General features: G+C 39.5%; 1 protein-coding gene and 1 long non-coding RNA gene across 2 annotated transcripts in view; both read left to right on the forward strand.

The window, feature by feature from the left end:
* The window catches only part of LOC121078047, a 176,608-nt gene extending 174,384 nt beyond the window's left edge, over positions 1 to 2,224 (forward strand). Inside the window, exon 7 of the long non-coding RNA XR_005824431.1 lies at positions 2,131 to 2,224. This is a non-coding gene — a long non-coding RNA (uncharacterized LOC121078047). The remainder of the gene's footprint in view (positions 1 to 2,130) is intronic.
* Positions 2,225 to 14,980: 12,756 nt separating this feature from the next.
* Positions 14,981 to 25,371, forward strand: IL12B (interleukin 12B). The gene is made up of 7 exons (XM_040573682.1): positions 14,981 to 15,162; positions 17,803 to 17,884; positions 19,859 to 20,140; positions 21,647 to 21,764; positions 22,809 to 23,002; positions 23,820 to 23,965; positions 25,246 to 25,371. The coding sequence occupies exons 2-7, from the start codon at positions 17,803 to 17,805 to the stop codon at positions 25,369 to 25,371; spliced, it is 948 nt and encodes a 315-aa protein (XP_040429616.1). The 5' UTR covers positions 14,981 to 15,162.
* Positions 25,372 to 27,914: the final 2,543 nt, after the last annotated feature.

Here is a 27,914-nt window from a genome sequence, read left to right on the forward strand (position 1 = left end):
TTGCAAGCAATCCTAATTCAAGTCTTAGGAAAAACTTGAGCAATTAACTGTAAGGAAAGGGCAGTGTAAATGTATTCCCCCATCATGAAATGGTAATTATAGTATTGTCACAAGGTAAGTTCATGACTGCTAGGGATTTTAATTCTGACTCTTTTCTCAAACCCTTGGCTGTGCACCATCACCTGCTGTCTAGCAGTTGCGAATAAACTTTGCCATCAGTTACTTATAACTCTGTAACAGATTAGACAGTTCCTGTTTTCTTAAAGCAACATGCTTTGTTGCAGAGTTGACTTCTATAGAAAGCTGTGTGGTGACTGGAGGAATATGGGTGTCTCATACCACCTCCCGTGTCTGTGGTGTTTCTGCCAGCTGGCTCATGGAGCAGTGCCAGGCTCACGATGCTGACCACAACCTGCAGTGTGCCTTGAAGTTCCCTGCGGATTGTGGACCAATGTGTTCTTCCATGAGGACGCTCATAGCTAAGTCCTATGTCCTCTAAATTCAGCTGGTTGAACACATACATGCAAAAGCAGAAGGCAGCATTTCTCATGCTAAGGATAATATTTGATCGATGCTGTTTTACTGCAAAATTTCTATCCCATCTGATCTATCTACACCATTAAGTCACCTATACTGGACTGCAGTCTGTACTGAAAGTGGTTTTCTGCTGGACTGTGTAAATATGATAGACATCTTGTTTGCTTTGGGCAAACAAAAGTTCCTTTGTCAAAGGGATTTATTGTTAGGATTATCAGACTAAAGTTCTCTGAACTGATTTTCATTCTCAGATGTTAATGTATAGGTGGAGGGAATTGACACAACATCTAAAACTGATATTCTTATTACATATTCACACAAACATTGCATAGGAATAGTAATGATTAACTTGTGAGGTAGTCAGGTGTGTGTGTGACACCTGACCACAGAAAAGATTCTGCAATGCAGGGCTTTCTCCCGCTGTTTCTCACTTGAGTTAGAAATTCCATAACTAATTGTCAGATAGCACAGCTTTGGCTCACCGTATTAGAGGAGTTTACATTTTGGAATATCATAAATGCAAGCAAGCTCTTTGCTCAGTCATCTGAAGTAAGACAAACAATAAATACTAGGTGTAGTGTTTTCTTATGGTGTTTCCTTACACTAGCTGTTACCACGGAAAGGAAGTAGTGTCGTTTGTGGCTGGAACCCACATTTGTCTGACTTTCTAATGTTGGGGAAAGGTTTAGTGGAGGTAGGGAGAAACTCCACGTTGCACTCGTTACGTCAATACCTGTTGTGTAAATTTATTTAGCTTTGCACAGAGGAATTGAATTTGCATTTCAAGTGCTCTAAGGAGCACACTAGGGGATTTTGCCTATAGAAAGAGGCAATATACAAAGCCAGTTAAAGCTGTAAGGTAAAAAAAGGAGTGATGCACTTTTGACTCAAAAGCTTTTAAGTTGAGTGGATTTTGATGGCCAGTGAATCTTTGTTCTGCAACTCTGCACTGTGGGGTTGGAGACTGAATCTAATTTGCACCCTTTTATTTCTTCTCTAGTCCACAGAGTGAAGACTGTCCCCCAAAACTCCCATGGTTAAGCTGCAGGGCAGAGCAGAGTTAGGAAGTGATGAGGAGTGTCAACGGTGTGTGATAGCTGTAGGGATTCTTTGCTAAACGAGATAAAATCCCCTTCTCCCTGTATCCTAGAAGGTTCTGGTTTCATTAAACTTACGCTTTCTGCCTCATGACAAGAGCAGAACCCAGTAGAGATTGCCCTCTTTGGGATCTGGGGGAGATGGGCACAGCCACTACTGTTCACTAGGTTAGATTCTAAATGGTCTGCCTTTCAAACACAGGATCGAATGAGCTCTTGTACGTGCAAATAGCAGTCAGCTTTAACATGAACTGAGTATTGATAGCCCGCAGATGCAACTTGGAAGAGCCCTGTGTACATGATAACCAAAAAAAAAAAAAGGCATTGGATTACATTTATGACCAAAAAAAGCCTTAGTACAAATCCATCAACATTTTAAATACAACACATTTCCTTTCCTTTTTTCTATGTCTTCTCAAACAGCTTTAAAACATCTCATTCCTGCTCAAGTCTAAGAATTTACTAACATTGTTCAACTGTTTCATCTGTGTGACAGACACTTTTTCTACAGACCTGTTGTGATGCATTTACTCAGGATGATGTCAGAACCAAGGGAGGAGCAAGAGAACACAATTTCCAATATGAGCAACTCCAGGCACATCCTCATACTCCATGGTATGATGGTAAGCAGAAAAAAAAATGTTGTCACTCCATGAAAGCAGTTTCATCATTCTTTTGGGAAAGTACTCTGTGGAAGTTCCCTCACACAAAGCTTTCTCCTCACCTTGACACTTAAATTGTTCGCTGAATTAGTTATTGACCAACCAGTAGTCTGCCCTGAATAAGGAACTGTAGGTAGGTTCACACCCAAAATCTCAAAAGACACCCCATAATGGCATGGAAACCTACATGTCTGCTTTTGCTTTGCTTTGCTCAAAAAGAAATATAAACAGTCACCTCTCCTCCTAACTTGCTTCCTTTGTGTTCCAGTCCAATTACGTTGCTGCAGGCAGCAAGAACTGAACGACAGTGAGCTCCCCACCCTTCTGAACCTGTATAGCTCACGCTGTGAGTCCTGCTCCTTGGATGAAGCAACTTGATCTTCTTGTCTTCACCCTCCTAGTTTCTACCTTGCATCCAAACACTTGGGACTTTACAAACTGGCCGAGTGTTCACCTTCTTAGCTCATTGTTTGATGTTATATTGCCTGAAAATGAGAAACAGTATCAATAACAACACTGGGGTGTGTGACAAGTTCTGTTAGTCCCATTGCTGTTAAGGCTCAAGACAAGGCATTGCAGTGTGCTTTGATGTGTCTTGTGTCATACATAGTCACAAAGACACAGGACACTGCAATGGAACTATCCTCTTGTTTTTTCTTCTGCCTGTGTCTGAGTTCAGCTAGGTGGTCAGATTTTTCAAGGTTAAAATCAGAAATAAAAGGCTGGATTTCTCAGAATTCTTAGAAGCAATACTTAAAGTATTACAGTCTTTGTAATCTGGGGCCCCCAACAGAAGGACATGAATTCAGTGGAGTGGGTCCAGAGGAAGGCCACGAAGTTGATCAGAGGGCTGGAGCACCTCTCCTGTGAAGATAGGCTGAGGGAGTTGGGGTTGTTCAGCCTGGAGAAGAGAAGGCTCTGAGGAGGCTTTACGGCAGCCTTCCAGTGCCTGAAGGGGGCCTGCAGGAAAGCTGGAGACATACTTTATCAGGGAGCGTGGTGATAGAACTAGGGGTATAAAGGCTTAAAAATAGAAGAGGGTAGACTTAGGTTAGATATAAGGAGGAAATTCTTTACTATGAGGGTGGTGAGGCCCTGGCACAGGCTGGCCAGAGAAGCTGTGGATGCCCCAGCCCTGGAGTTGTTCAAGGCCAGGCTGGATGGGGCTTTGAGCAACCTGATCTAGCAGGAGGAGTCCCTGCACATGGAAGAGGGTTGAGAATTGGATGATCTTTGAGGTCCCTTACAACCCAAACCATTCTATGATTCTTTTGTTTCTTTATTGCAAGTCACATTTCTATCATTTCTAGCATTTGTATATGTGACTGTTAAATATAATTCTAGCTGGCATATGGATCAGTCAGCAACTAATACAAAATGACTCTTTAGGACCAGCATGTGCTTGTTGTTAACAAACCTAGAAGTCTTCCCTACGAGAGAGCAATCACAGAAAAAGAGTCTGTTCCCTGCTACTGTTTGAGACAGGATATTGGGCTCAACTGGCTTTTGGCCTGATCTGAAGAAAAACATTCTCATACTTTGCTTCCTATTCTACTTTTTATTTACTTAGTTATAACCCTAAGGGGAGATGAGAGCTGTTAAGTATGAAATCGTATAGGAAAGCAGGTAAATTAGATTTGGAAAGACTTGCCAGTGAATTGGAATAGTTTCTGGCTGGAGAATCATCTGCAGTAGCATGGTGCTTTGCCATAAAATACGTAATCTAAAGTCTTATATAATGACCTTTGTTGTACCAAAGCACGTATTTCTTGAGATGGGGTTTTTGGCTGCAAAACACCACACTGGAAAAGCCTTCAAGAAGAGAAATTTTGAGATATTAAGGCCAGAATGGACTAGCAGATAGATCACCTTTTTCTTCCTGCTGTATTAGCAGTTTCTCAGCAGCTACTACTCCGTTCAGGCTGTGATTGCAGTTTCAATTAATTAGATACCACATTTTGTTTGCTTCACTTTGCTGCCCATCTTGACCAGCCTTTGACTGTGAGTACAATCAAGCATTTCCAAGGTAAATGGTACGTGATCAGTGGCCACGCGACAAAGATGAAAATTGTCCTAGGGATTGTGCCTGTAATATCAAACAAACAAAACTTGATTCAGCAGTGTAAAGATCCCACATTCAAGTTTTTTACTTGGATCAAAACTCTCTGCAAATATATAAAGTGTATTAGAAAAGACAGTTAAAACAGGAATAAATGTTGTACTGTGCTTTTATATTTCGGGGTTTGTTCATTTGGCAAGTTAAATGGTACCATTGAAATCAACATCTGCTTTTCTTCTCGTTGTGTTTTACTGCCGTAGAGGTGGTGGTATCAGTGAAAAGGATGAGTTAGTTATAGAAATGTTGCATGATACAACACAATCTATTGGCAAGTTACCAGAGTAACTTCCACAGGATCTGAAACTGAGACAGAGACCAAGACTCTGCAGTTGTGTCCATATGGGCTCAAAAAGCCTGTCATTGCTGCATTCCCCGATCACAAAAACTGTTCTTGTGGGTTTTCTCAGTTTTGAAAAATAAGAAAACTGTCTTTCTTCCTTCTTGGATATGGCTTTCTTTTCCCCTAAAGAAGCTGGTCATAATCAGCTGCAAACTGTCTCTGTCAGGGCCTGGTACTATAAATCTGTAAGTTAGCTTTCCTGTAGCATAATTATTCATTGTGATGCTTATAACATAGCAGTTTTACATGCTTGCCTTCATGCCAAAGTAGCTGAGACTTTAAAATACAAAGGAAGCTGAAGATTGTATAACCTATGTGCAGATGAGGTAATGAATGTTTGGGGCAGAATCTGAACTGAAAGCAGCAGGCCCTTCAGCGTGCAACAGGGAAAAAGCCCTGAGCAGCTGGCTGGAACCAGCAGCTGAATCACTTGCACCCAGTACAAAATTGCCATTCATTTGGCATGAACAGAAACATTCTCCTGGTCAGGAATGGAGGTGGCAAATACTGGGAATACTCGGGACGGGGACCGCACAGAAACACAACTCAAATCATTGTTATTAAACCATTCTTCTTACAGCTGACATATAGGTGCTCGCACCTCCCCTTGTTTCTTGAGCAAGAATCCTTCTGCAAAGATCTCAGTCAGAAATGTTTGGTGGCAAGAAATTGAGTTGCTGTGGTCAAGTATGAAACAATCTAATTCCTATTACTCTTTTAATAGTTGGTATGTCAGCGCAGCTGGGAATGGCAGAGACAAAATATATTTTAAAAAGAAAAGATCCCTTCTTATGTCTCTTTGCCTCTGTGTTTAATTACTTTGGCTGCAGACACCATTGTTGGAAGCAAAAGCAACTTTTAAAAGATTTCTCCCCCCTTTCAAATAAAAACAAGATTAATGTGTTAGCTGATTCATATCATAAGCATTCAGACAATGACTGTTCAGTTTCAAAATTAACAAAGAAAGCTGATACTGTTGAGAACAGAAAAAATAAATACAGATTTCTTGTTTTATGGCTACAAATAATAGCACTGTAATAAAGGACAAATTTTCATGGATAATTAAAAAGGAGAAAAAATATTACAAAATTACAGTACAGCACTACAGAAAGTGTGTTTCTGTACTGAAAGAAATGGCACTGACAAAATTATTTTTTGAGGTTCTATATTTTTTATTTACAAAGAAATACATTGACAATTGCTGAAATATTTGTAGTTGCCCTGTTAGAGTTCAGACCTACTCTAAACACCTTTTTAATGGACAAAGATAAAGAACAGGAATTCTGTTGTGTACTTCCATATTGAACTCATGCATTGCTGGACTCCCTACTGGTTTGCTGCATGACTAACTACATAATACTAATTATGCAAAGAAAAGAGAATATATTAGCTTTCTGTCCTTGAAATTCCATGATGTATGACTCAAGAAGGTATTGAAAACCTGGGTTTCATATTTCTTCAACTTTTCCAGTGGAATTTCAAATCTCTATTGATAATTTTAGATTACTGTGGTGGATGTACTCTTTTAAGAGCTCATTTAAAAGCATCTTAGACTGTGGGCCAGTTTGAAGAACCTCCATTCCATAGGATATATTAAAAAGGTCTAACATGCATCCATTCCCTAAACGAGCCAGAGCATAACTATAGGTCTCCCGAGCCATTCTTTGAGAAGCAAGGCAGCACACTTGGGTCTGATCGAGAACTATTTTAAAACAGTGGATTTTTTTTCCTGTCCTCAAGTGCAGTGGTTCCTTCATCTTCCAGCCAAAGCCTGCACGCATGCAGGAACCTTGGTCAGATTCAGAGATGTCTGAAGTAATTTTCTCTGTCTAAACATTGTAGATTTAGTATCCAAGAGGCTTTGTTGTGAACACTGGACCAAAAGCTGTTTCCACTAAAGTCTAAGCTGAAGCACACATTATCTTAGACGGAGAAGGATTAAACCTGTCCTATTTTTCTCTTTAAACCTGGAACATTCATTTTTCCACTGTACAAACTGTGTAAGTTTGCATTAATTTAAATTTGTCTTCTATCAGGAAGGGAACATAAATTCAAAACATAAAGGCTTTTCTTCCAGCTTTCTTTTAAGAGAGTGCTGTGAAGTTCCAGGAACCACTCACAGATTGCCTTATCTTTTGCTGTTTATTAGCATAAAACTCTGTAACTATTACATAGTTTTAATTTCTCCTAGACTAGTACCAAACAACCTTATTATTTCTGTAATTATAGTACTAATACCTCTCACACTTCTACAGGAACTTATTTCTTAATGTGACAGCTAATCTTAAAGCTTAGATTTAGATGATAACACATGAGATTGAATTCTCGGCTTCCGTTTTTTACTAAAATCACAGCTTCTGGCTGTTGTGGTTGCAAAGAATATCTGAAGAGCATAACCTGGCTCCACCCTGAGCACTAAAAACAATACCAGCAGAAGACAGAAAACCTTGTTTAAAAAATAACTTCTTGGAGTAGTTACATCTGGGAACTGAGGAAGGCCAGTGGGGTGGTAGCCCCTCCTAGCACCTTTTTTCCATTAGCTGGTACGTAACAGAAGGGAGGATTTGCCAGTCCAGCAGTCCCCCTCTTTTCTCTATTCTACTGTAGTTGCTAGAAACCATCACATGTCAAGGCTCCTGAATTTTTAGCACTTTGGGTTGGTAATACTGTAGTCCCATTTATTACAACATGACTTCAGTAAAACTAACATTCACACAAGTTACGGGAGCTAATGTCATATCACAAAACAACTACTGAAGTCATTTCAGAAATTTCCTTTGACTTTCAGACATTGAGGGATGCTTCAGTGGTTCATTTGTGAAACATCTTTGCTTTCCAAATAGGTCTTGTATGACCTCATTTGTTAACAGTCATAGGTGGTGTTGAAGCTCTTATTACATAATTTGAAATATATTTTCACAACCTCCAGGAACCTGGAATTTTCTGACAGATTATTAATGATGCAACAGGATGCCTATTTCATAACAGGGCACTGAATCTTACTATGAACTCCTGGAATCCCTTATAAGATAGGGCCATGTTCTCAGTTTGAGCCTCTAGGCTTTAGCATAAAATAAATATATACATAATAATTACTAAGCAAAATAGCCACTTGTCATGACTTCACTTTTCTTCAAGGTATATGCCTGAATATCTTAACCTATTTCCACCTTCCTCTTCAAAATAGCAATAAATGCTGATGAGAGAAGTATATTTCATAATGATTGCACTTTGTACTGACTTACGTGCACTAAGAGTACCACTGAAATACTGTCGGTACAGTATTTCATACACAGAGGTCCGTATGCTTTGCTAGGACCCTGAACTTTATCAGAAGTTGTAGGGCAGAAGTTAGCACAGTGCCAAGTCTGAGCTATATGCCCTCTTAAGAGGGGTTCAAGTCAGGTTGTGAAATCCCACGTAAACATAGCCATAGTCGATGCAGCTAGGTGCAAGAATACCTCCTCTGCTCTACTTTCCTCTCCTCTCATTAGTGCCATGATAACAGCATGGTATCTGAGCAATGTGCTTGTATATAGCACACATTGTTTACCCCAGAGAAGGGAGTGTGTGCAGATTAGCAGGGAAAGAAGGAGGGGTTTGTTTGCTCTTTACAGACAGGTGCATTTGGAGCAGAAGGCAATGATGTTTTCTGACTTCCTGGAATGTTTCATTCAAAAGTCTTGGGCCACCTCTGTAGAAAGACCTGTTTTCCTCTTTTCCTCTGACACAAAGAAGCATTACCTTTATGTCCAGGTTTCTTACTATTAGGAAGGGCAAAGAATTTTTACCTGCTATCATCCTCCTGACGCTTCAGGCGTTGTTTGAGATGTTCTAGTGCCAGGTCCCACATAATGCTGACAACTCCCTCAAGTTTTTGCAATATACTGCCAAAAGGTTGGAGAGGTTCAAAGTGCCTTTCATTACCTTTGGCAATTTTCCCTTTCCCCCAAAAATAGGACGAAACAACCAGCACTTTTTTTTCCCCCAGCTCTTCCCTTTACCACGGCTGCAGATCACTTAGCTTGGCCTATGCTAGCCAATGCGAAAGCAGCAGTCCTTCATCTTGTGCTTCATGTGCAGCCCATAAGGCCCTTTGATATCACAAGGGCCATAGGGACATAACAAGCTTATACTAAATTAAAGGAGAACATCTCATGCTGCTTACAGCTTATTATTTGTTTCATATTGTTACCTCTGAGACATCAAAGGCTGCTTTGCAAATCTCTGTGCCAAAATGTATTCTTAGGGCTGATGAAATATGATAAAAAATTATAAGCTGTCCTTCAAATACTGTGCTATTAAACAGAAGGTGAGTAGTTAAAAATAGAATATTCCCTGTAATTCCAAAAAATTAAAGCATAATGAACCCTGAAATATAAAATACCTGCAAGGTGTTGTTATAACCAATTTCCTTCTCTTTCAGCAGCATGCTTAACCTTTGCATTTCTTTTCTACTCTGTTTCCATTTTGTTTAAAGTCACTCACTGAACACTTTGTCTTAAGTATGTGTTAAAAGCATGACATCACTTGCTGTACAGGTGTTCCTATCTATTAATAAATGCCTGTTGTAATGATGTATAATTAAATAGATGTACTTCATATGAGAAAATCAATTAATGTCTAAGAAAAGTAGTTGATGAATTTTAAATGATTAATACAATTCCAAAACTGAGTTTAATTTCTCAATGGGTTCTTTGCTGACTGAATGTTAGTCAAGCAGTTAGAAAGGCTGTAACTGTTTCCTGGAGACTTGTTGATCCCAGTCCAGTAGTGCAGTTCTGGATTTTAAAACACTGTCTGATCCCATCACATACCCATTGCTAACAATCACTGGCTCTAAAAAATGAGACTGATTGATCGATCAATTGATCTAGTTCTCTATTCATCTACCCACCTTTCCTTGTCTCTGTCATTTCTTAAATGAACTGAAATTCCTATTAGTGTAATAAAAAAGATAAACATGTCATCAGGTTATCTGGGCTTGTACTCAGCTAATAAATTTGTTGCCCAAGGATTTTATCTTTGCCTATTACTAACTTACTATGAATGCCTGAAGAAATAACGCTATATGCAATTTTAGAATGGCAAAAAAAAAATCAAAAACAAATAAAAAAAACCACAACCAACCACAAGTGTCCTGCCTCCTTTGCACAGAAGTTGCCTGACAAACAAAAAATGCTGTTTGAATTTAAGTCAATTAGTTACTGCTGGGTTTTTCCCCTTACTTTCTGTTTGATATGTTATTTCCCCCACCTCCACCACTATATCCTGGCCGAAGCAATGGTGACAGTGGATTTCAAACAGTTACAACATCACACTCAAGAAATGAGTGAACCTCACTTACAGTGACCAACATGCATCTAAATCCTAGTGTTAGCATAGAGTGTAGCATATCAGATTTATTAAATGTAAACAACAGATTTATGACATAAACAGCAGACTGGTGTAATAGGAAGCATTGCATTACTCCACTGAAAAGCAGTGAACTGTTTTTATATGCATGCTCTGAGGGAGGAACTTTTGTGCTTTCCTGTATTAAAGAGGACCAGTATCTATAGTTCTGCAGCAAATCTTACAGAGATGAGATTCTTTTTTATCTCTGCCCCATATTTTATGAGTGACTATGAAGATTTGCAAAAGCATATCGTGGACATAGGTACCAAAATCCCATTGACTCCATGCAATCATTTACTGTAGTAAATGGGATTCATTCTTAAATCACTTTTGAAATGTCAAAATGTCTCTTCTTGCTTTTTTTTTTTTTTAATCCTTCCTCATGATAGTTCTATCTCCTTCCCCCCATTCTTTTTTTTACTTTTAATATATTTCATTTGAGGCGAGAATTGTCTCTAAGTACAGGTTGTATGTATAAACGGAGTCTACGTAGAGACACAGTGGGGGAATAGCACTAAGAGGTGAAAGCTGCTCTTTTATACTTCCCTTCTTTAGCACCAGCTAGTGCTGTTTATGTACTTGTATTTTACATCTAAATCCAGCACTACATCAAACAAGAATTAGCTCTAACTGGAAACTTGAGTAGCTATATTAGCGTGATGGTGGCCAACTAATTAGATGAGGACACAGTAACACTATTGTGCAATTTCTACTTTGAAGGTAGTGGATTGCCTACCGGCTTGGAGCACAAATGAAGTAAACACCTTATTAACCTCTCCATCTAAGGAGAGATACCTGGCACATGGATTAAGTTTAAGGTAGTCCTGTGTGGAGTCAGGAGTTGGGCTCAATGATCCTTGCAGGTCCCTTCCAACCCAGAATATTCCGTGATTCTATGCTCTTGGATGGTTGTTCTAGATGCAACATAATACAAATGAACCACTGTTGTATAAAGCTGAGATTTTTTTTTTTTATTATTATTAGTATTTTTGATAGAAGTGGAATGTATTTTTTCCTTCTATTATTTTCCATTTCTGTGAAGGCTTGATCTTAGTCCAGTTATTACATGTAGTAGCTTGGTACTGGAGGTTTTTTAGGGAAGGTCATTGATAAGTTAATGATATGCTGTTTTTCCTGATGAAGTCACATAAACCACTGTTTAATGAATTATGTAAATAGAACAGAGTTCCCTTCTCACAGCTACTACGTTAATAATTACTGTAATAAATTTGAGCTGATAAAACAAATTGACCTCCATGCAAAACTAGCCAGATGCTGAAGGAAATTCCATGAAGAGGAATCATATTGATTTTACAGTTTATACAAATCTTCCTTTTACTAATGTTACACTTTCTTTTTTTTCTTTTTTTCTTTTTTTTCTGGATTGCGATGAAATAAGTGTGCAATTTGACAAAGCAAAAATCATCTGTCCTTCAAAAGAAAGGAAAACCATTTTCAGAAAGGCCATTTCTGCCAAAAGGGAGTATTTCCATTGCAGTAGAGGAAATCAAAACATGGACATAGGGTTTCCACCATTCTCTCGTTCAGTGTCATAGGGGAAGTAGGATAAAATGATGGGAGAGAAACTGCTGTCCTCCAAATTTCCCCATAAGAATGTATGAGCTCATAATGGAAAACCAGACTGTCATCAAAAGATATTTTCACAATCTCTGTGTTTTAATATTTAAAAATTCCATTCTGATGGATCATAGCAAGCTATCTTATCATGGAAGTTCCACACAGATGTGTCTGTACTTCATAACTGCCATCTAGGATTCTTGACATAAAGCTTGGGTACTGCATTACTCCGTTTGTCCTGTAGCAGTAGCTAAGCAAAGGCAGTCATGTGGGCTGAAGGTGTACCTGTTTATGTGTACTTGTTTATGATCGATCGTTAACTATTCATGCTTCAGAACTCAGCAGGCATTTAAAGACTGTCACCAGGCTGGGCAGATGTTCAAGCGAAGCAGTAGTGACATTTCAGTCAAAAAAGAAAAGCCGTAATACATGGCTCATATAAGCAAACAGGCAAGTTAATAAGGGTTGAGAAGGAACTAGACAACATGTATGTAAAGTTATTTGTGCACATATTTATCTGCTCAGTGACTGAAGCCTGCTCTCCAGTATTCCTGAGCATTGCTGGCCTACTGTTAAACTTGTGTGTTATCACTAGTGAGTTTTGGAAATGGTCTTAAACGGGAACAGTGTTGCCTAACCTTGACTGAGCCTGGGGTCGTTCTCATTTGTGGAAGGAAAGCTGCCTGAAGCGCTTCATGGAGGCTGCAGGTAGGCTGAGTCTATCAGGGGAAATGTGCGTCACTGTTCACCCCTCAGTCCTGGTTCCTGGATGCTGATGCACAAAGTATGCTCTGTGGGGCATCCTGTAGTCTTGGTCTGCCGAATGTCCGCACTGGAGGTGTAGAAGCACACTGGGGCTTCCTCCCTGCCCTTGTAACAGGTTTTCCTCTGGAAGGAGAAGCAGATGAATGGGAATATGGTGCATAGCCCAGTCTCCTTCTGAGAAGTATTTCAAGGGTAGTCAGGAGACAATTTTGTTACCTGGAACAGTTTAAATGCCCTTCATTTGCCTGTGCCGCAGCTGTTTCTGCCACATCTTTGTCAACTTGCTTTCTCAGACTTCCATTTTGTCTTTCTGAACAGCTGAACCAACAACAGCAGAAGTGGTGGTGTCTGCATGGCTCACCTTTGGCAGAGTGGCCTGGATAACAACAGCTGTTAAGATAGGAGCAGGAAGATAAACAGTATGTGGGAATGGAGGGCCTAAAACTGGCTGAGAAGACATTTGTCTCCAATGCTTATTTAAGAGAGGAAGACAAGGATCAGCCAGATTAATAACCCGGGAATTACAAAGAGATGAAGTATAAAAGAATTGAAAATCTGAGACACATGCAACAGAGGTCATGGGATAGAAGCAGACCATCAGCCAATACCTGGTTCAGCACTGCCCCAGGTAACTCCGCTGGGATCATGATCTCTGCCTAGGCCTGACTGAGCAACCTCCCCTTCAGGCACCATGAGTAGCCAGCATGCCAGCTACTGGAGTGATGGTAACACATAGGGACAAACATTTTGAATAAGCTTGTGTGAACTTCTGAGGGGCTTTCTCACCAGCATGTGCCTTAGCAGACTGTAGGAAGCAGCACAGAGCTGGAGCACCCAGGAGGTAAGGAGGTGAACATGCACTCCCAAAGATGGTATGTGTTTGTAACCCACACTTCCTTCCAACGTGTGCATGTGTGACCTCGTGTATGCGTGTGGGGGGGGAATTAGAGCTTTTTGAGATAAGTTACAGAAGGGTGGAGATGTATAGGTATTAATTAACATTTTGGAAACATCTAGTACTCTGACTTACCTGTTGTATTATTGATATGATCTTGAATGCATAGTTCATTGGTTGCTGGTCAATTCTGTGCCATGCATAAACCAATAAACTACTTTGATCCACATTCAGCATAACTTACGGGAATGGAGCAGTTTTTCTCCATGACAAAGCCATCATTTCATGCCTGACTGAGAAAGCTGTACTCGCAGCCTGCAGCCTTCTCACTCTGCTCTTTGCTCTGGCTGTGATCTCTAGCAAAGGAGAGTGTGGGGCTGACTTGAGTAACAGGATAGATACACCGGGCTCAGCAGGGAAGTTGTTAGGCCCTTCTGAGTGCCATTGCAAGGCTTTTGTTACGTGCTTTGTCAGATGGGAGGGAGTTAAAGCTCAGCTGCCAAGGGTGTATGTGATCTCTCTCGAGCGGGGCTTCTTTGAAGAGGATGGCTAAAGAGAGGTAGGGGTTCCACCTGCAATACTGCACATTTGTGTAAGGCCTTCAGCACAGGTAGAGTCCTGAAAGTACCCTCCTCCAAATAAGAGCCTGCCACCCCCTCTGCTATTGTGCTTCCCAAATGCGTGACAATGAATAGGAACTTCATGCCCTGGGAACTGCTGGGTTTGTAAATTTGTCTCACTGCTAATTTGCGTTGGGATGTGGGAATACTGCTGTCCCTAGAAAGTACACAGGCTAGAGCTCTGTCTCCTTACGAATTCTTAAAGCATGTCAAGTTGAATTTCAAAGCATTTTTGTGCTTTCATAAGGAATGTATTTCTTCTTGCTTATAACTTGTTAGTCTTATTATTCAGGTTTGGAATAGGGCTAGAAGAATAACTCAGTTTTGTTCTGCCTGAAAAAGAAAATGAATCATTTTCTGTAACAACAACAACAAAAAATAATAATAATAAAATAAACTTTTTTCCTCATTTTCAAAGTATATGCTATATATGGGGCTTTTCTTATGGTTTAGTACAGGTCAAAAAAGAACATCAATTTGTAAAGAAAAAACAATAGGTTTTAGTTAAAAGCTGCCAACATAAAATAATGTGGCAATTTCAGGTTTTTATCTCCCAGACAGAACTATTTGTTTATATTTTGGTTGACCTAAGTCTCAATTTTTAGAATAAATGCAATTCTAAAACAGCAATTAAAAAAAGATTTTCCCTTAACTCTACTTCTGACTGATGTGGTAGCTGGGATTTTAATTCATGTAATTATCTCTTTAGTGCTTACCAGGTAGTAATAGATTTAGTTTATTTAACTTTCTCTTTCTGTCTTCATAATATATTTCCCATCAGACAGTTTTGGAAGTTTACTTAGTCTGTATTTACTCTTCCCCAGATGATGAGATGAGAGAGACAGAAAATCGAGCAGGAAAGGAAATGCCTCTGGCATCCCATAAAGGTCATTGTAACAATCTCATAATCTCATTTCCTCTTTAAAGTTTACCTGGGAGTCCCAAACTTTTTTTTTTTTTTGCATTAGCTCTGCCACTATGTAAAAAAGGAACTCAAGTCCCGTGTTGCAATTCTGTGGTATTGCGGTGAAACGGAGCATCCCTTTCCTTTCAGAGTTTACAAGTATTTATAAGGGAGCCAGCACTTTGCTTCCTTCAGATCACAAAACCAACCTGCCTGACAACTTCAAGTAACAGGCGTCGCGGGAAAAGGTAAGAATTCCTTTCTTCTTTAACACTGGGGCAACATAAGCCTGGCACTAGCAGACTTCAGATGAAACTAAAGAAAACTTAAAAAAAATTTGTAAGTGTATTTGAATACTTGTCATGACATTTTTCTCAGAACAATACTTAAATGTGCCTGAAGTTAAATGTATGTTGTATATATGTACACAGCTAGTAGAATTATTATCTAAGAGAATAGCTAATGTTATAAATTAATGATCATTTCTATGTTACCAATATTCATTAACGGAGTGTGTTTATAGATAGATATATATTTATGATTAGGCTGTTCTCTGTTTTAAAAAAATGCAACACCATTGGCTTGGCCCTGCCTTGAGCTGGGACTGGTTCAGGGGACATAAATTACTTTCTGACATAAATTACTCTGCAATTCTCAGTGAAGGAATCTGTGTTGATTTATAGCACCTCGTGCTCTGGATCACAGGGAGCACATGACGTTGGTACGCTGTCCTCAGCTATGAAGTCCTCAGGCAACTGCACTGATTACTGATGTTCAGAAACAGAGTTTATTTCTGATTAATTTTTCAACAAAATTGTGAGTTGGGGGGGAAGATAATTTTAGACGGAAGTTAACTTTTTTCATCAGAAACGTGAATTGTGAAGCTTCTTCTTAAAATCAGACAGAATTTTTTTATTTATTAGTTGGTATTAAAAAGAAAGCCTTTTTTATCCCCTTCCCCTCCCTCCAAGTTTTTAATTGATATTTCAGTTATCAGTTTTATGAAGCATAGTGATGAATGCCATGTGGCAGTGAAAGAAATCATCATTTTTCAGAAAGATGCAAAAGGTATTTTTCTTTCAAAAATTACAGATAAACCTGCTTACAGTAGAAAATCAGGAGCCAAGAATGTTTACCTTCTAATGAAGCAATATACTGCTGACAGGCTGCCTGACAGTAGCTGGTTTTTGACCAAGGCTTCTGCCTCTCTCTGAGTTCAGATGCAATGTGAGCTGGTTCCTCTCTTGGATACTCTCTCAGGACACTATCCTCATAGCTTCTGGTCCCATTAATGGCTGTGCTGTGTGGCATACAAAATCAGATGGCATTGCTTTCTTTGATATTGGCCCAGAAACAGCTGACTTCCGATCAAGTTAATCTTGCTAAGACTGCTAATAATAGCAGGAGCTGTCAGTGAGTAACAGATTTGGTGCACATACAAATACACACAAACTCCATAAACACAGATGAAAATGTTTCATGGAACATGAGAAGAAATCATGAGGATTACTCCCCTTCCATTGCAAAAGACTTGTTTGTGAAATGAAACTGCTTGGAAAAAAAAAAAAAAAAGCACCTAATTTTGTCTTTTTTACACACAATCAGACTTCCACTGATAGTCAGAATAGACTTTGAAAGATATATTCACCTATCTCTTTTTCTAAGTCATTAGACTAAGTCTAAGTCATTCCTGTTCATTTCGTTTACTCTCCAGTTAAAGGAAAAATGCCTGAAAGTGTACCTAAATAACTGTTTAAGTTTTTCTTTTATGTTTCTGGTGGTTATTACAGTATTTGGCAAATAGTGTTTTTGTTTCATGAAGGGCTCTAGCTCATTCTGAATTCAGGACAAAGAATTTTATGTGGGATCTAGAACATGATTATTTTTATATTGAATAGGAAATACAGATTCACTATATTTATGTAACATTATATATTAACATTATATAATTATGTAACATTATTGTAACATATAATGTATATATATGTGTGTATATATGTATATATGTATATATATAATGTATATATTGTATATATAATTATGTAACATTAATGTAACATATAATGTTACATTATGTAACATATTTTTATATACATCTGTATAGTCTCACCTGAGATATGTGTACATGTCTCAAATGAACACAATGACAGCCATATGCATATCTTGCCATTTCTGAAAATACAGCTGTGGCACTTATTTCAGAAGGAATTTTGCCTGAAATTGCTTGCAAGATAAATCAGGCTGTGCAGCCTCAGATGGATACTAGGTGTAGGACCAGTTAGTCAGTATTGAAGCCAGCTTTACACTGCATTATTGACACTGCTGTCACTTGTTCTCACAGCGATGGTGAAGACTACAGTCCAGAAAAATACTTCAGCTGCTGCTTCATCTTATTCACAATCCTTTTTTTTTCTTTTCTTTTAATAGGACTATTGACATGCTTAAACCAAGGAATGTATTTAAAAGCTTTGTAGGATTGGAATTTATGTCCATTAATCCTTTGGTCCAATTCCTTATTCATGCAAGTCGCCTCACTGGCATCAGTAGAGCTTTTCTTGCCTGAGGAATATTTAAGTTAGGGACTTGGGAATGCTTCTGAGCTCTTGACCAGACAAAGGCCAAGACTTATGCATACAATTGCCTCTGAGTTCCTTGATTTCTTCTCTCACAAACTGGTTCATGGTATGAATAACTAGCAGATCAAAATCTTGCCTTGAAGTCCAGTGCACACCTGCTATGCAATTTTGATATAGTCTCAGAATTCTTAGAATGGGATAATGTTTCTTAGTTCACTGGAGCTGAATCTGTCTTCTTATTCAGCTCTGAGCTGAATTTCAGTACACTCAAGAATCCTAAATGAAGTTAAGTAATTTATGTTTTCCCTGCAGATGTCTCACCTACTATTTGCCGTACTTTCATTACTTTCCTTTGCTGCCCTTTTGGAAGCCCAGTGGAAACTGAGAGAGAACGGTAAGAAGTCTTCACTTACCGAGACCTACAGCTGAGTGTAGGTCACAAGTGTGTTTCATAGTTACACTTGTGTGCACAAGCATTGAGTTGTTAACTGTAGTTTCCTAGGCCAAGGTTCTTTTTATTTGATTGTGAATAGCTAGCCAACTAATCGGTATTAATGGAAGACATATTTAGAAGTCCTAAAATATTGTCTCATACAATAGCTATTCATCTGAATATTTGCATTAGAAACTGTCTTATTCCCTATTCCCTGTTCTCTTGTTTCAAAAGTTTCAGTCATGCAGTCCAGAAGCAGAAACAGTATCTTGTGACTTATGTACAGCCCACAAGCAAACAGCAAAGAATTAATTCTCAAAAAAAGGATCTCACAGAAAAAAAAAGAAAAAATCTTAGAACTTAGAAATAGTTTATCCAGCTTTTCTGGTGAATAAATTAAATGCAAATCCATTTGTAAATGAATAGAGCGTCAGTAATAAACAAATCTTTTAAATAATTTACTCACCAGAAAATTTCACTAAATTCGGATAATCAGATTTGCTGCTTTTAATCATCCAGCGTAGTGTTATAATTCAGGCTGTCTTCATTGTGATTATCCAAAAAGGACCCTAATCACCATGAAAAAAGCATTCTCAATCTGACTGTAAAAAAATAATTACTTTTCGCAGTATCTTTATGTTAAAAAATTATTTATCTTATGGGTTCCCTGAGCAATATCCCCTGTGCTGAAAATCGCAGAAATGTTTATCACAGTATTGAGAACATACTTTTTTATCTTTGTGTTTGAACTCTGAGATTTATCTTACCTATGCTTCAAATATCCATAAGCAGTTCACTAAGTTCCTAGAGTTGCATGCTTTCTGCCACTTAAGATTCAGCATTTGACATGTATTTCTTACTGTTTCTTCTCAGTGGTAAAGTCTTAAAGCTCTTATTTTGGTAGTGAAATGTCCTGGTGAAAAGGTCTTATTGCTCACTGGAACTCTGGTTTCCTGAGCTGAGTGCTTGCTGTGGTTGTTGACACACTGAGCAACAAATTTTTGCCTCTTCTTGCCTGTAGAAGAATCTCTGAGAGCACGGATTATGGTTGGGGAGCCTGTGACAGTAGTAGTAGTATGTCTGAGCAATAGCAATTAAATTTGAGAACTGCTGCCACACAGAAGTGCAGGTGAAAATCTTCAGCCAACCTGACTATTACTTCACTTCCCATGTGAAACCATAGCAAAGAGACAAGATAATATTCCTTTAGTGGAATTATTTCGAATTATTTTATGTGGTGTGTTTACTAATTTAGATAGACCAGCAGGGCACTGCAGAATTACAAGATGGCATTTAGAAGACTTCATGTCCTTGTTGCAGTCCTCTTTCCTCTGCTGTAGCCCAGAGATCCCATCTCTTAATAGTTGCTCCATTTGGACCAGAGTGTTACAAGTAAAGATTGTTCCCTGTAGAAAATGGAAAACAACATTAGCTACACGCATATACAAACCACTTACCTAGAACTCCTCTCCTTCCCATTATTCACTCACAGACCTTTGACACTGAGGAGGTCCTATGGTGGAGCCAAGCACCATAGTACTGAGGGCTATTACATGCCCTTCTGTGAGCAAAAGCCAAGGGCCACGTGCAGGAAGAATATCTGGGCTCAGCATGTCCTGGCATCCTCACCTTTAAAAGAAAGGTACCTGCCTCCTTCCCGTGGTTATAAACTGCTGTAAGATTCTCTGGGAACACAGGAAAAATCATTTCTTCAATGAAAATGTCATCCCTACTGTCCAGCAGGTTCTAGATAGATTTTCTAAGTCAAACCTCTCCTTCTAGTGAAGATCTCCAGATGACAGTGGGGATCTAAAGAAAGTCAGGGATTTGTTAGCAGTTTCCTGGAGAGCAGAGCTGAAAAAGGGTCTGAGCTCAGTTACCACACTGTTAAATATGAATAGCTGCTAACATGTCTTTTTCTTCAATCTCCACAAGTGTATGTCATAGAATCTGAGTGGAATGATGAGACACCAGCTAAAAAATTGGAGCTCACCTGTAACACATCCAATGAAGCACTGCCAGTTTACTGGAAAAAGGGCACAGAACTGAAAGGAACTGGAAGGACTCTGATTGCTGAAGTGAAAGAGTTCCCGGATGCCGGCAACTACACCTGTCTGACAGCTAATACCCATGAAGTTGTCAGCTACGATTTCTTCCTCATAAGTAAAATAGACTCCAACGGGCAAATGATAAGGTCAATTCTGAAAAGTTATAAAGGTATGTTCATGGGATGATGTGGTGTATCTTGGTCAGCTTTGTGCATTGCACTTTTATGAAGAGCAGAGGGAGCTCTCTTGAGAAATGTGTGAGAAATGTGCACTTTAAAATGTGTCCTCTCCAAACACTGTGACAGTGAAAGGGAGATGATGACTTTCTGCATGTTTGTGCATGGCACTACTGATGAGCAGCATAGGAATCTGTTGTTATGGGCTTAATTTAGGACTCTCTAGACTCATAGGATGGAGTGATAACACTGGTATAAAATATATGGGATAACATCAATACTATGCCACTGCTTTTCAGGTGGGGAAACAACTGATTTGCTTTTCCTCCATCTCACAGACCCAGCACTCAGGAGAGGGTCTGCCTCTAACAAACAAATCACTGGAAAGCCAGGGCTACGTGATTTGACAGAACCAGGGGCTGATCTAGATTTTAAGTGCTGTCATTTGGGCTTCTCTATTCATGACTAATTCACTGGAACAGGCCTGTGATATTTTGCATTTTTGCAATGAAACTCACTAATTCAAAGGGGGCTTATAAAAAAGATGGAGGACAACTTTTTGCTCGGGCAGATAATGATAGGACGAGAGAATGGTTTTAAACTAAAAGAGGGGAGATTTAGACTAGAGGTTAGGAGGAAATTCCTCACACAGAGGGTGGTGAGGCACTGGAACAGGTTGCCCAGAAAAGCTGTGGATGTCCCATCCCTGGAGGTGTTCAAGATCAGGTTGGACGAGGCCCTGGGCAACCTGATCTAGTGGGTGGTGTCCCTGCCCATGGCAGGGGGAGTTGGAACTGGGTGATCTTTAAGGCCCCTTCCAACCCAAGCCATTCTATGATTCTGTGATTCTATGATTTATCTCTCAGCATGCAGTCCCTCACTGTAGGGCCAGAAACTTACCAATTTCCAAGTTTTTTTTCCCTGGCTCCATGACCCACATATCAGATTCTGTAGACTGACTTGCCAGTCAACTATATCCAGGGTATAACACAGAGCTGCTGAGAGTCTGCAGTGGTGGGCAGCAGAGAGAACACACACCTGTACTGAGGCCTCATCCACTTCCACACTGGAGGCATTTCCACCGAGTGCCTCAGTGTGCAAAGTCATGAGGTTATCCCGTGTGTGAAGTCATGAGATTATCCACTGCCTGCACTCTCATGCGCTGGGTAACGAATACAGAGGTTTTCCAACTGAATAGCTGCACTGTTTCTCTGTGAAAGGAACAATATATTTGTCTATATAAATCACTTACTGACAGCTCTCTGCAACAGCTTGTGTGTTGTAGCTCCCATCAACAGCCACGTAGATATGGTTAATGCGGTGCTATGTAAACCAGCCTTCGGCCTCTAACTGCGGATGTATGGCTTTTTAGCTGGAGGTGCCCTAATGGGCAGCATGAAATTGTGTCTGCCTGCATACCCACCACCTGCCAAAGGAGACAGGAATCTGTTGAACTGTTTTCTCTCTTCTTTGACTGTTATCTTTCTTTGTCCATCTAGAGCCAAACAGGACGTTTTTAAAATGTGAGGCAAAGAACTACTCTGGAATTTTCATGTGTTCATGGATGACAGAAAATGAGAGTCCAAATGTGAAGTTCACAATCAGAAGTCTTAAAGGGTAAAAGCTTGTACTTTCCTTAGCCACCTCATAGCAAGGCCAGAAGAGCCCTTGATATTACTCTTTGTAGGAGATCCTGGACTGTAGGCTATTGAAGGCACATAGAAGGGGAGGAGTCCCACTTTCAGAGTCTCAACATCTGTAAAATGTTTTGAGATGTCACTGAGACTAACTTAACTGATAAGGGCATGGAAGTTGCTCAGAAATTAATAAGAATTGAAAATGGAGTAACCCCCACTGGACTGTTAGAGCTGCTGCAGTACAGCCACAGAATAACTTAAGCAATAGCAAAAGCAGTTCATGAAGGGGAGAGAGAGGAAGTTGAGCCAAAAGGAGAAACAATCATAGCACTGAGTCCCTTTGCAGCAGATCCAGTGGAATTAAGGGAGTAGGAGGCTGCACCCACTGCAAAAGCCACATGTCCACTGCCAAGTCTCTGTTGAGGAACACTGCAGAAACCTGCGAGGGAAATATGTGAGGGGAACCTTGTGGGGATTTCCTACCTCCCACTACTCTTGAGGGTTTCTCCAAAACATGGAGTGCTTGGGCAAAGGTCATTTCAGTTTGTTAAAGAGGAAACAACTGTAAAGTGTTTATTTTGCTGAATGCAAAAATAGACCAAGACTCAGGAAGTACTTTAGAGATGGCATCTTTTATTTGTTTCACAATGGAATAATTTAACCTTGACCTACTTCTTCCAGCAGGGTTTTGGAAAGGGCTGAGGAACACAGTTAGTTACTAGAGCTTGTCACAGTGCAGTGGTAATTAGAAAAGGAGATATCCTGGTTTAGGTTTAAACACAAATTTCTGCTTATAAGGTGGTGGTGCTGGGGGCTTTTGTGATTTTTTTATGTGTAATGTATAGCACTAAAAATGTAAAAATGTTCCCACTGAACTGTTTCTGCAGTAACTGAAGTGCAGACATAGAGTGATAGATGCAACAGCAAAACATCATCTTAACAATTGCATAGTATCATTATGGCAACAAAATTCTCAGAAGAAACCAGCATTTCCATTTTTTTTTCTTTTCTGTCTCATATTCAGCTCTCATGGAGATGTCACCTGCAGCAGCCCTGTAGCTCACACTGATAAATCAGTGACTGAATACACAGCCCAGTGCCAGAAAGAAAACTACTGTCAATTTGCTGAAGAGCACCAGCCAATTGAGATGTTCCTGGAGGTCATTGATGAGGTGGAATATGAGAACTACACTAGCAGCTTCTTCATTAGAGATATCAGTGAGTAAACCAGAAATCACCATCAATTCTTAGCTTTATTCTTGCTGTTGGTAGTGGAACTCACAATGGTAGCTGACTGAACCAAGCATGGGAATCCCTGCCCTCTTCTACTGTAAATCTGTATCAAGCCTCCAGTTACAGGAACAGGGGAAAACAAATCATAACTGCAGTCTGGAAGAAGATGAGGAAGTGAAGAAGCAACATACCCATAGCTTGTGACCTTCAACCCTCTCTCCCTCACATCTGCCAGAAGTTTCTGTAGCCTACTCTATTAGATATGTTTAGGATAGGGCATGAGGGAGAAGTCAGAGAATAACCAATAACCCAGCAGGCTCTGCACTGAGAAATGCAGATTTACTCTGATAATGGTTAATGCCAGGTATGCCTTACTCTTGATCCATTCTCACAGATGGACATCCAGGGCAGGCTAACAGAAACTGACAGGAAGTAAGAGGACCAACTATGACCATGATGGCACAGGGCACAGGAAAATGAAGCAGCATCCTAAAGAAACAGATGTTTTACTAAGTGCCTTAGCAATCAGCAAGGGTTAAAGATAACCATCTGTCACTAACAGAGCCCTCTACATTCCTCCAGGCAAAAAAAAAAGAACAATCTCACCCAGAAAGTCTCAGGGAGTGTTGTTAATTCTCCATAAGAAGCATACAAGGCAGTTCTTACACATCATGCCAACTCCTGTCTTAATTTAACGGAGGCTCCAAAAGCTGGTTCATATAAAACTAATCAACAGTAGTACATTAACATGTGATATTATGCTGCTAATGTGAATTAATACATTCTATGTTTTCTCTTGCAGTAAAACCTGATCCACCCCAATGTCAGTATGCAGGCACAAATGGAACAGTGACCTGGACGTATCCCAGAACATGGAGCACACCAAAGACCTACTTCCCTTTGACTTTCAAGGTCAAAGTTGAACGTAGAAAGAAACATGAAAAGCAGGTAGAGATAAACATTTGATACATGATTTTCCTGCTTTGACATGCAGTTTAAATAAATAAATAAATAAATAAATAAAAGGTGCTGAGCCCCATATGTGGCAAGGTTCTGTTTTGGAAGAAAATGACCTCCTTCCCAGTTCAATGAGCAGTAAGATCCAGGCAACACTCAGGGGTGGATGCAACCTGATGTAACTGGGGAGATAAAATCCTGTCCAGCATTGCATAGCCATATTAGCATGAGAAAAGTTATCTACTAACTCATTAGTAGGCTGTGTGGGTCCTAATGTGGGAAAATCCCAATTTCAATAAGCCTAGGATCTGTTGCACTGAGTTCCTTGTATGTTGTTAGTACCTGAGCAGCTCAGACTGACTTTTTAGTTGCATTGGCAAGCAAGGAATCAATGACTCATTTGGAAGCATTTCTGTGGAGACTGGTGAAAACTACAGTCTTTGGCTCTCACGTTCCAGTTGTTAGTTAATTGTTAACTAAATATTACTAATCCATATTAGCTTGAAATAACAAAATGGGTTTGCTTCTGTTGCTAATGCTTATGGGTACGCTAAAGGACACAGAACAGCAGTATGGTGATTTGTCTAGGTTGGCAAAGACATCAACAGCAAAACTGGAAAGAAGTGCTTAGACCAGCTGACCATAGTACACGTCCTTAACTGCAGGGCTGCTCCGCCTTGGTTGAGCAGTCCGAAAAGTGAACAAATGTAATCATTACAGTCTGACAACTGATTAAACCAAGGACACTAAAGGATGTCGTTTTATATATGAAAAAAATAAGCAAGCTTTTACCAGCAGATGGAGCCATTTACCTAGTGCTGATTCCTTGATTTTAGCAGGGATGCATTGTGCAATCCCTTAGGTAGAGAAACTGGCCAGTCCACAGAGCGCTACTTGTATCTGCCACGAGTCTCCAGTGGAAGTCTCAACAATACTGAAAATCAGCAACTTCTGGCTATTATGGTTCCCTCTGTGGGCAAAAAGAAAAAAAGAGAAAAACTGTGATAGACAAAAAACCCGTTTGTCTTAGTGACGGTTTCACTTTGGGGTTTGGATTTTTTTTTACATCATTAGCTTCAATAGAAAGTGGCAGGTTTAGTTTGTTTCTGCTGAGACTAAAGTTCTTACAACTCTCATGACTTCGACATCTATGAGATGGTGCCTTTGAAACAACAGAGCACCAGTAGTTTTTTGAATTACACGTGCTTATTGCGGTCTGTCTGGCACTTTACTGTATGACCCTTACTGATAGAGCTGTGCTCTGTTCATAGGATTATGACACTGATGAGCAGTCTATTCAGATTCCAGTGATTGGGCCAAAAGACAAGATCTCTGTGAAGGCCAGGGATCGCTATTATAACTCATCCTGGAGTGAGTGGTCTTCACTTTGCAGGTAAGCCCTACAGAGCCTCTACTGGAGGAGCAGGGGGCCATAGCTGGACAGGTGCTCTAAATAGTGAAGGTGAATTCCTAATCCCCGGCAGACAGGGGAACTTCTGAGACCTGCATTATCTGGTTCTGAGTTTTTTAGAGAAATTGAGGGGTAGTGTTTCACTAGATAGCTCAGACCAGCAAAGCTTTATTGAGAAACGGGCTAAAAATCTAGGTCTGGGGAAAATGAAGATAATTCCTTTGTAAATTTCCTTTCTCTTATTTTACAGATAACCAGTAAGAGATCCTAGGAGCACAATGCTCCTAAAGAAAGCAAAGGATGAATTAGGACAAGTAAATAAGCATAACTAGAAGAAAAATCTGCATTTGAGATTATTAAGAAGCCACGACATATCTTTTTTCATAATAGATTAATATCACCTCTAGCATACATCATGTTATATTAACATGTGTAGTATTTTGATGCATTGCTGTCAGCTATTATTGTAGGTTCTGCATATTATTGTATTGCATTTATTTATTTATCTATTTATTATTTTCTTGATATGAATAGCATTGTCAGATGATGGCAGCTGCTAGTAAAAGTGCTTCATTTTTTAATTGATATGGAAAGTAACTTACAGAATGAACTGTTTATTGTTTTTTAATTGTCTATTTATTTAATTAATTATTTATGTATTTAATTATTTAAGTATTTAATTATTTATTATTATTTATTTTGTTGAAATACATCAGCATAGAAAGTCTTGGCTGCATGAGGCAGCTATGTATCATGTATCTGGGCCATCTTCATCTTCCAGTCTGACAGTTAATATTTTAGAAGAAGGAACTGCAAGTTCAGAGTCCTGGAAATGTTACCTGCTGTATTTTGTCAGCTGTTTGTGCTTACATCATGTTGATGATCAAGCTGGTCAACACTGAAAATGGTTGTTGCATGAGAGATCAACCATTCCTGAAGCCCTACACTTGCAGCTGAGCCCAAGCTGCAGTAGGAGTGATGGGAGTGCCAGTAGTTGGCAGGGAGGCAGCTTCAAGGTGGCTGCATTCATTCATTCCAAAGCTGTTGTTAGGAGTCCTGCTGCCACCTTCCATGACCATGAAAGTAAATGGCAGCCAGTAGCTGAATATAACACCTCCTAAATAAAACTATTTTTCTTTCATGCTTGTGATCATTAGAGGGCTTTTATTTGGTGGCCTATGTCTAGCCAGTGCATCTCTTACAGTGGAGTTTTCTGATAACAAAATTCACTCAGACCTGCTATGCTACAGGCACAACAAGAAGGCATAAGTAGTCAGGAATTTGCAATGGAAACCAAAGGCAACTTAAATTATTTAAAAGTCTAACTGCAGCGTATCTGATATTTCAGAGAGCAATTGGTAACTGGTTTTACAGATGAATGTTAAGCATCTAAGTAAAGTTAGAATATTAGAATACAGATTTCTATAGTTAACTTTGAAATTGCTTCCCTAGTACTGCAAGATGTGCTAGGTGTCTTCACAGAACCTTAGGAAAAAAAATCAAGTCCTAGTTCTGAACTGCTTACAGTGTAAGTCCCCAGGTCTGGAAAAAAGCAGAAGCATGTGTTGAAGCCTGTACATTTCTGTCAAACAACCTAAACTGTGACGTTCAGGAGGGCAAAGTACTTTCAAATATCTTGGAGGATTTAGGCCTTAATCCCTGATACAGAATCACTGAAATTAAGAGAAATTTCCATTGTGACCATGCTTCCTTTTTTTTCCAGTCTTAGAAATGGGTGGTGATTTAAAGTCTTTAAACATTGAAACATGGGAAGTATCTGATATTTCAGAAAACTGTTGATAATCTAGCTACAAGTGCTGCTAGTATTTATTAATATTTTGTATACTTCTTATTTCTGCTATAAATGCAAGAATTAAATTAACTTCATGACATGCTTGTTTTTCATAGAAGCTAATAAATGCATCTGCAAAAAGAAAATTTGGTGTACTTGTGATCTTTTAAGATGAATGTTTAATATGACATGTGACTTTACCAGAATATTTACACTGCTTCTGAGGCAACGTCTGCAAGGAGACGTAATATCTTTTCTTATATGAACTGACCAATGCTACCAAATTCATGGCCTGTAAAACTGTACAGAACAACACTGGAAAGTGACATGTGGTGCAGAACCCTCTTCTGCAAGCTGAGAAATGATTGCTTCTTTCGCAGTCTAAGGGTACATTGAAATTCCTTGGCCTTTGTGGTCAGGAGGTTTACAACTGAAACCAGGCTGACATATCTTGAGGTCTTTGAGGTTTCTCTCTGATACTGTTGGTACAATGTTCAGAATTAGTGGGACCTTTCAGTTCTTCAGATATCTTGGGTGAAACCCTGGCACCATTGAAACCAATCATTGAAACCCCGTATTAACTTTGAGTCACACTAGTTTTCACACAGAAATACCCAGGTTAATGTACAAGTATCCCGACAAAGCCAATACTGATCTATTGTCTTAGGGGAATATGCCTTTCTGTGCCAACAAGATGGCGCAGAAATACGCCTGTCTGTGGGGAATATGCCTTTCTG

This window comes from Cygnus olor, chromosome 14 (genome assembly GCF_009769625.2).
Source record: "Cygnus olor isolate bCygOlo1 chromosome 14, bCygOlo1.pri.v2, whole genome shotgun sequence".
NCBI lineage: Eukaryota > Metazoa > Chordata > Aves > Anseriformes > Anatidae > Cygnus > Cygnus olor.